Here is a 10285-nt window from a genome sequence, read left to right as displayed (position 1 = left end):
ATAGGACTGTTAATTTATAGGATCTTTTTATAAGTGTAATGAAAAATGCATTAATTTTTTATTACTATGAGAAAGTCCACTTTACATACATGATAAATGTTACATCATATCATATCAGTATTTGAGAATGTACAAGGGCTATAGAATAACAAAAAATAGATTTGTGTTTTGATGTAACATTGGATATACGAAAAAAATGAATAAATATATAATAAATATAAAACTATATAGCCTTGTCTAAGTAATATTATAATAATACATACAGTTTTACAAAGAGCCATAGTTACACACTGTATGGTAGAAATCTAGTGGACGCAAGCGGCTATAATATGGTGGCATAATATGTTAAGAAGGGTTTTGGTGGGCTACTCAAGTACTAACACGAGGTTGAGGTTGTGACCAAGCAGACTCAACACTACATATGCACAGCTTTTTTCACTTTTTTTTTTTTTTTTTCTCATTATTCAATCATAACACAAAGACGAAGCATGCCTTTTGAAGTAATTAATGATGAAATTTAGAATACTAAACCATTATTATTACAGTTCTTAATACTTTTTAATAAATAAACATATAAAAATATACCTCTAAATTATGCATTAAACATTATTCAACACAGATTTAACTTAGTAACATTTTCATTAAATAAATTAGCATTGATCCTTTTCAAAATGATATTTTCTTGGTTCACGATTTTACTATATAAACAATCATGACTTGTTTTAAATATTTGACTTTTGTAATATTATATTATTTTTATTTAATCTCTTTATTTTCTCCTGTCAATTGACACTGCTGAGATTCTTCTCAATAACATTTAAAATCCAGTAAAATAGTTTTATGTTTTTAAAATGATTAAAACAATTGTTTTATTCTATCTCAACTTTGTACCCTATTATAATTGTAATTTATATAAAACTAACAAAACTATTACAAATACGTAAAGTACGTAAAAATCATAACAGAAAAAATAACAAACAAAACCTATGTAGCAAATTTGTTTAAAAAAAGATTATCGTAATAGGCGAAAGTACAGGCCAGACTTTAAGAGTGATAATATTTAAGGTACAATGAACACATAGGCTTTTTGAATTTGATGATTATTACTTGATGATCGAACAAGATTTAAATGAGATAGCACCGAGTAAACACATAAATCGGTATGCTGTTATATGAAGCATGGTGTTCCCGGCTTGTGATGGGGGTTTACTGGACAACGCAGCACTTGCATTTGGGTTTCTTCTTGATGGTGACGTGTTCCGGTTGCTGGGGCTCCTGCGGCGGCGACCGCTGTACTTCCACTTGGCCAGCTCGCACTTCGGGCACAGCGTTGCCGTTCTTTGTACCGTTCATGGCTTTCGGTGTACTCTGTTGCACCGGGCTCGTCACTTTCGTCTGTGGAGACTCTGGTGGGCTAGCCTGGAATATTAAATTATGTTTTAGTCTTAAACTGAAGGCATATATTGATTCAAAGTAATCCTTAATAATATTATACAAAATGATTGTTTAAAATCTATTATAGCAAATTCAATGCCACCATAAAAAGATTTATTCAACGCTTACGCTAATTTATGTCTTAGCTTTTGTCTGATACTTTAAAAAATACACGACAGACGACAGCCTCAGGATTCGTCTTAAACATGGAGTGAATGTCTTCAAGAAGAAACACAAGTGTAACTGGACATGGATATCACCTGATGGAAGAACTAAAAACGAGATCGACTTTATACTTACCAACATTCCTAAACAATTTGCAGATTGTGTAGTCCAAAATCTTAATTTTAATACAGACCATCAAATGGTAAGAAGCTGTTTGAAAATACCTAATCCAAAAATTGTAGAAAAACCTATACTGGTAGAAAAACTTTTATCTCTGACAAACAAACACATTCAGAATCAACCTAAGAAAAAAGGCAAAGAATGGATCTGTAAGTTTAGATAGGAGCACAGAATCATTAGCAACCGTAAAGATATCCAAAATATGGCTACTATTATAAAAACCTGTACTCATGCGACACATCTGGTGATAATACCAGCATTGAAGAACTCAGTTTTCCATGATATATATCGACTCTATTCCTTTAATACTCCCAGCCGAGGTGAGAAAAGCAATAAAATCCAAAAAATTAGACACTTCTCCGGGCCCAGAACAAATTTCAAATCACCTGCTATTTACAGCTGTCTTAGAAAAAGTCTTTCAAAAACTAACTGGGAACAGTTCGGTCTAAATATTAATCGGCTCTCGTCTAATCTCAGATTCGCTGATGATATTGTTATATTTGAAGAAGACCCTGACTAATTGCGATTTATGCTGAGCGATCTAATAGCTGCCAGCAAAAACGTAGCCTTAGAATTGAACTCCAGTAAGACCAAGGTGATGACAAACTCTGGAAATGCACATGGTTGGAACAAGTTTTTGTCACTAAAAGAGATTCTTAAAAATAAAGACTTAGGCCTGTGTATTAAAACCAAGACATTTAAAGCCCGTCACAGACTTAGCTATAATATAATTATATTCATATTTTTATAGCTAGACATATTACTATATATTTTCTATACTAATTTTCGCGTGACCTTACACTCAGCTATAATATATATTTCTGGTAGCTACTAAAATATATATTATAGTACGGTATACTAATATATATTATAGCTAAGTCTGTGACGGGCTTAATTATACATGTGTCCTTCCTTGCCTAAATTATGTCTCTGAAATATAGTCCCTTTCCAAAGTGCTGCATAGAGAAATACTAGCAAAATGCCAGAGAACCATGGAGCGCAGCATGATGGGGTGTAAACTGCAAGACCGACAGCTTAGCCTAACAATCAGGATGAAAACTAATGTAACAGACATCCTCATACAAATAGAAGGAGATAAGCATTAGGCAGGGCACACTGTACGATGACAAGATTTTATGCTTCGGCACGAATGGGCCGGCTCGACCGGAGAAATACCACGTTCTCACAGAAAAACGGCGTGAAACAGCCGCTTCGCCGAGTGAGTGAGTTTACCGGAGGCCCAATCACCTACCCTATTCCCTTCCCTAGTCCCCACCCTCCCCTAATACCCTATTCCTTAAAAGGCCGGCAACGCACCTGCAGCTCTTCTGATGCTGCAAGTGTCCATGGGCGACGTTAGTTGCTTTCCATCAGGTGACCCGTTTGCTCGTTTGCTACCTTATTTCATAAAAAAAAATTTAAAGAAAGTAAATGGAGTCAGAGAGTCATTATGTGGCATCCAAGAGATGGCAAAAGGACAAGAGGTCGACCCTCCATGAGATAGGAAGAGAAAATTAAGCTAACTGCTGGACCCTACAAGAGTAGCACAGGATAGAAAATACTGGAAAGAGCTGGAGGAGGCCTTTACCAACAGGCACACCGAATTAATTCATGAAGCCCATTATCTATTGTTGTTATCGCGGCCGATTCCGGCCGCGATAACAACAATAGATAAGCTATTGTGTCTCGTTATTCCACGATCGATGGGTTAATTGATTATTATTATTATATATAATGTGGCGGTACCCACAATTCGAGTAACATTCCTGCATCGCGCGCTATCGAAGTTTCGGAGAACGGAAGATCACGGAGCTAATACAGAGAGGAGGTGTGGTAATCAAATTTCCTTCAGAAACAACGCGTAACAATTTGCGGGGTGAGGGGGTGTCAAGCTCCGCCCACTTTTCCATATTTCACCTATCGTGTAAAAGCAAAACTACTAGCTTAGGTCGATGTTGATGTTACTACGTAGTTCAGCTATCTTACACTAGATGTCAAAATTCTTAAATATTATGGGACGTACTCAGAACTTTAAAAAATGTATATTAATTATAATAAGGTCAATCATTAAAATTAGGGTTAGAATTTGACCGAATTTTTAATGTAAAATAAAGAGACAAACGAGTAAACGGGTCACCTGGTGGAAAGCAACTTTCGTAGCCCATGGACACTCGCAACATCAAAAGAGCTGCAGGTGCGTTGCCGGCCTTTTAAGAGGTAATAGGGTAGGGAAGGGAATGGGGTGGGTACTAGGTAATAGGTAAGTACTCTTTTTCAAAAATTTCATGAAAAAATTTTTAATCAATAATTACCTACGGCTGGCCAAATGTCAGCGCGCGTCAACATTAGCAAACAAAACTGTCATTGCGATACTTAAGCGATTCAATGCGGCGCACATTTTTGAAGACTTTCAGTCATGGCGGCACACAATTTTCTCGTGACAGGTTATCCGTGTCATACGCCATAGAAGTAGATGACACGGCTACCGTGTCTCCCGCCACGTTCAAAAAGGTTTATTGTTTAGTTGAGCCCAAACCATTGATTTTAACGGAAGGCTACGTTGTTTTGAGTTGACTTCGAGTAGTTTTACTAAGTGTTAACCTGAAAATGGCAGGTAAGCGATTTTTTTATTCAGATGTTGCAAACCTTATGTAGGTTTCAAAGTTAGAAAAATGAGTATACTAAATATAATCGGAGTTTCCGATGTAAATTATTATACGTTCGTAGATAAATTTAAACAAGTTCGTTGTTAAGTTTTTTAACCGACTTCCAAAAAGAAGGAGAGTTCCAGTAATAAAGCTCATAGGTACATACCACTTTTAACCGCAGGGAAACGTTTTATTCCTATGGATAAGGAAGTTTGCGGTAACAGCTAGTTAAAAATATTTTCGAAAGAAACAACTTAGATTAAAACAAAAATCGTTAGTGAATTAGTAATACTTTGATGTCAACGCATTACGTTTAAATTAAGACTTTTGTTCGGAGTAAAACATTCTAAAGTGTAATTTAAGGGAGATACAATGTCATATGCCACACGTTAAAAACCCATAAGACGCGGCTACCGTGTAATCCGCAATTAATGCACCTTTAAAAAAGGTGGACGGTCCCTACGTTTTTTTAATTCACAGAATATTATGAGGCGAAGCCTATAGGCTTGTTCTACGTGGAAAATTAAGATGATTTTGTTCAGAGTAGAACCTTCTAAAGTGTAATTTGAGGGAGATACAATCGTTTTTTTTAAATGACACGGCTCACGTGTCATATGCCACACGTTAAAAACCCGTAAGACGCGGCTGCCGCGTAATCCGCAATTAATGCACCTTTAAAAAAGGTTGACGCCACACGTTATAAACATGTATGACACGGCTACCGTGTCATCCGCACTGAATCGGTTAATAAAATAATAATTCTGAATACAGCCCTGGATATTTGTTACGTTTCAAATAGTTATCATAGATGACGACAGATGGCGGTTTATAAGTAGTATAATAATAAAAGCTGTATAACTACGGTTTTAGCTATTAAATGTGTTTAAGACTAAGTGTATAACAGTTACCAGTATTCAAGTATGATTATTCAAATAAACTTATGCAAAATTATACGCATTTACGTCTGTATTATCTTCAAAGGTTTGGCCATCTAGTGTCAAGTAGTAAAATTAACGCTGAAATCTGAAATGTTCTAGAACTTTTATATTTAAATTACATTTAAAATTATTTACAGATGCAATGTGATGTTATTTATATTATGAGAACGTCTGTCTGAGTAACTTTGACATTGTAAAACACAATACTTCATCCTTTCGTTGTTAAAAACGTAGAAAACACCAATTTATTGGGAGTCTCGTTATGTGTGCACCTGACAAACGCTGAAAATGTACTAACTTAAGCCCCGCCCACAATGATGACGTCAGGGCCTAGTTGAAAATCACAGTGCACAGTTGCTTAAGCCAGCTCCTCTTCGTATGAGCTCCGTGGGCAAGATATATACAACGTCTGAAATGACGTCAGTGGGCTTCGGCCTGACGGAGCATGCTATCTCGCTCGGTCGGAAGTTCTTCCTTTAGGGCCGCCACGAACAACGTTAAATTGGTGACCACCGACAAGAACACGCATCCTTCTGGACATCAATCATCATCAACACTCCCCGCCCCTCCGCACCACGTCAGCAGACATCAAGCATAACCGGGTCGCCTCGACCATAAGCCGCGTTGGAAGTCCGCGCCGGTCGAACCCGTGTCTGGCTTGAACGGGGCAGCCATAGGCTACAACGACCGGTCAGCAAGCAGAGCACGGGGTCCCTCTCCTGGTCATTGCACGCGTAGCTTCGGCCCACACCTGACAACACAAGCACATCGAAGAATACCACAGGTCTTCGGGGGGGAGTGATGTGGCGGTACCCACAATTCGCCTAACATTCCTGCATCGCGCTATCGAAGTTTCGGAGAACGGCAAGATATATACAACGTCTGAAATGACGTCAGTGGGCTTCGGCCTGACCGAGCATGCTATCTCGCTCGGTCGGAAGATCTTCCTTTTCGGCCGCCACGAACAACGTTTAAATAACAAAGAAAATTCTTATAATACTGTAAAAACAGACAATTCGGAATAAAAGGCTAAATAATAAAATAAAATAAACACGACTCACAAAGCAATACATACATTTAGACTGTGGTCAAGTAGTTTCTCCTCCTTTTCATCGCCTAGAGAGACCTCAGGTAGGGCCGCGGGCGTCGGAGTGATGGGCTTTCCGCCCTTTATTAGCGATACTATTTCGTCCGCCTCTCTGCTTAGATCTCCGTCCGGACGGAATGGATTGTCCCATCCGCTTTCAGTACTGGAAACAAAGACAACACATTAAAATTATATTGTCACTTATAATGTATTATGTATATGAATATATTGTTAAAGCTGTTACTATAGGTAACACTTTTTAACATCTATTTTTATTTTATTCAGGTTGTATACAACCGATCGCAGCTAACATTGAATTGACATAAAATATTATATGTCTCAGATCAAATATTGGGAACGGCCGTAAACTGTCTAACTGCCTATGCCATACTCAGAGTGGAACATTAATTACTTAAATGTAATTAAAAATTTTGACATGAGCTTCATACATTAAAAAAAAATTGTTTTATTTCTGAATAAATTTGAATCAAATATTTTCAGAACGTTGAGCTACATGTTGCCTACCACCGGTTCGGGAACTAACCCGGCGAGAAGAACTGGTGTAAGGAACTCGCACGGGGCCACTTTTTAGTAAAAGTGGAAAATTTGTCTTTTAAAAAAATAAAATTTACAATGTAAATATTTTATTATCTGTGAAACTATTCATTAAATTGAAGGTTAATCACAATTAAATGTCTCTGAGTGGAGCAGTAAGGTATCAAAAGTTTTAATATAAAAATACCAGACAAAATAAACATTGGTGTAAGCATGCATATAATTCAGAAATATAATATCTTGAAATTAAACTAGCCATGTCAATAAAATGTTATAATGGATGCACATGATTAGGTTTACATAGTTTCATAATAATTGCTGAATGTGTTATATCAGTGGTTCTTAACCGGTGTTACGCCACGGACGCCATCCTATAATACATATTATGTGAGAATTCAGAAGTTAGCAAAGAGTATGCAGTCACAAAAAATATAAACAGACGAACATATAACCTCCTCCTTTTTGGAAGTCGGTTAAAAAAGTCACATTAAATTAAAATCTGTAAATTTTAGATTTTTGCCAAATAAAAAATGAGTACTAATCATAAAGTTGTGCCTGTTTTCTTTATCAAACAACCAACAACCCATACTTTAGGTAAACCTATTTTGTGGTCCCCAGCAACACAAACATTCAGTATAATGGTCCTTCATGACTAAAAGGTTAAGAACCACTGTGTTATATTATTAACATTCTTATCAGACAGGTTACCTGAATGCATATTATATGAACAACATTCTGTTTTTAGTTTTAATTTATGTTTATATACTTAGGTTATTCTTTCAAAAATAAAATGATAAATTATTTATAATAAAGAATCATAAAATATTAAATATTAATTGCAATAATTTAAAGTTCCCTCTTTTACGTAAAAGCAAGATTCAAGTACCATCACAGATAACATTATCAAAGGAAAAAAAATTCTGACAATTATTAATAAAAGCTTCACAATCAGGTCAAGCACTCAGAGAAAATTTTCTGTTCAAGAAAGCAACAAATTCAAATCGACAGCTTTAAAAATCTAGGTCAATATGTTGATCAATAAATTGAACAATCATCCTATTTTAGACATTATATAATCAGCCAAGTGCGAGTCGGGCTCGCACATGGAGGGTTCGGTACTGTCAGAGCAAAAAAGGCCAGAAATTGTGTTTTTTGTATTATTACCCCCTTAAATTTTTATTTTATCAAAAGCCTACCTGCTGCCATTATCGATATAGAGCAAAAATCACAAAAAAATTAAGTTTGTTATATGGGAGCCCCCTTTAAATATTTGATTTATTTTATTTTTAGTATAATGTTGTTATACGTAATTCTGTGAAAATTTCAACTTTCTAGCTATCGCTGTTCTTGAGATACAGCCTGGAGACAGACAGACACCAAAGTCTTAGTAATAGGGTCCCGTTTTTTACCCTGTGGGTACGGAACCCTAAAAAGAGGGAACAGTATAATGATGCAAGCTTTTCTACCCGACTGCCAGGAGGGTTATTATAAGATGATAATAATATGCTATGTGGTAATAATAAATCTTTGGTTCAGTTGAAGACAGCTGTTTGCAATATATATTTCAAAAATGGTAAACTTGATCAGATTCAACTTTAACAAAACATGTAGTTTGCAAGAAAATTTCTTGTCTGTCATATCAACTTATGTCTAAATTGTACTAAAAACTTATTTATACACATTGATATCATTTTTAAATGGGCAATTAAACATGGCTACAATAACAAAAGATATAATCATGCTGGGCTCGGTATTGTCAGAATGGGCAATGTAGGTATATGAGATCATCCAATCTCTTATGTATTGTTATACACAATGTGTATATTATGTCGTCATTGTACTGTAAATTACATAGCACATGTAACTATGCTAAACTGAAAAGTCTAGAACAAAACAACTCGTGTTGTGTCTGAGTAAAAAATTCCTAACCTCAGAATTGCTAAAGTCAATATTAGTATTAGTTAAATATTAAATTAATTTGTAAAATATTCATAATTGCAATGTAAAAATTAAATTTTGCAATTACAATTTCGGTTTTATTCATAGTAAAAAATAATTTAAAGCAGTTTTATCAGTCTTCAAACCAATCAGTCGAGAGGCATACTCTTATCATATCAAATCTGTGTAACAATAATTTCAGTACTCAACTATATTCTTCAGCATATACTATTAGTATATATCATACTAGTGTATACTGTATGTGCCATAAACATCAAAATAATATTTTATTTACTGTTAAAGATAATAATGTATCAACATTCTAATATTTTTAATAATTGCCTCTGTATAAAGCTAATAATAGCATTAAAATTAAAAGATTCCTACTATTAAAGCTACATATTTAGAGAAGCCATAGACTATAGACAATATAACATATTGTTATCAATATAATATTGTAATCTTTTTTATTACACAAATTATAACAAGTATTTCCAACTTTCTACAACAGGGGTCACCAATTAGTTTCGCTCGGGGTCCGTTTTAAGACATGAAATGACTTTCGCGGTCCATACATTTTATTTAAAAAAATATTAAACAAATGTAATTACGGAAATTACATAGGTATTTATTTAGATATCAAAGAGAAAAGTAACAATTTTTGTAGCCAATTATCTCTCTGAAGTTTGGAGTGAAATATTGGTGCAAGCTACAGATATTGACATGTCAAAAAGATGTTGAAGTCCTAAGATGAATGAAGAACATATCTTCAAACATGCTTGGTCTGCACATAATGGGTCGGCGGTATCCGGACCATTTGGTGACCCCTGTTCTACAATGTAAACAATCAATGATTTACCTAATTTGTCTATTATACATGGTGTGGTCTGCCATATCGACGTGTGCAGCAGCAGACAAGAGATCTGCGTAGAGGATGTAGTCGGTTGGGGGTGGTGGAGACAGGCACTGCGGTCTCGCTCCCTGGTAGAACGACACTCGAACCTTGGAACGCTCCGAACTGAAACACACAATAAACCATTTTTATATGAGCCGTGTGGCATGCCATAGCTATACATTATTCGCTGCAGCTACTAATTGATATTAACTTTGTTTCATGTTACTAATCATAAATCCTTTATGACTGCAGTAGCAGTCAGCAAATAACAATGCTTTTATTGTGATTAAAAACACTGAGAAGAAAAAGGTAGGCAACATATTTTAATATTAAAATGAATTTTCTGTGCCCAGCCAAGAGTGAGATATCTTTGAATAGCATAATACATTAAAAATGGAAATGACATCAATTCATCAGCATTTTGCAGCAACAATATTACATAACA

The 10285-nt window shown here is 35.4% G+C and overlaps 1 protein-coding gene across 1 annotated transcript in view; it reads right to left on the bottom strand.

Moving 5' to 3' along the window:
* Positions 1-413: 413 nt before the first annotated feature.
* The window catches only part of LOC121738639, an 84867-nt gene continuing 74995 nt past the window's right edge, over positions 414-10285 (bottom strand). The window contains exons 5-7 of the mRNA XM_042130831.1: positions 9805-9963; positions 6441-6615; positions 414-1419 (exon numbers count right to left, since the gene is read on the bottom strand). Coding sequence (XP_041986765.1) covers positions 1207-1419; positions 6441-6615; positions 9805-9963 — 547 coding nt within the window. The 3' untranslated portion in view covers positions 414-1206. The remainder of the gene's footprint in view (positions 1420-6440; positions 6616-9804; positions 9964-10285) is intronic.

The sequence above is a fragment of the Aricia agestis genome, chromosome Z, assembly GCF_905147365.1.
Source record: "Aricia agestis chromosome Z, ilAriAges1.1, whole genome shotgun sequence".
NCBI lineage: Eukaryota > Metazoa > Arthropoda > Insecta > Lepidoptera > Lycaenidae > Aricia > Aricia agestis.
The sequence above is the reverse complement of the archived record's forward strand: the minus strand, read 5'-3'. Positions and strand labels throughout refer to the sequence as shown.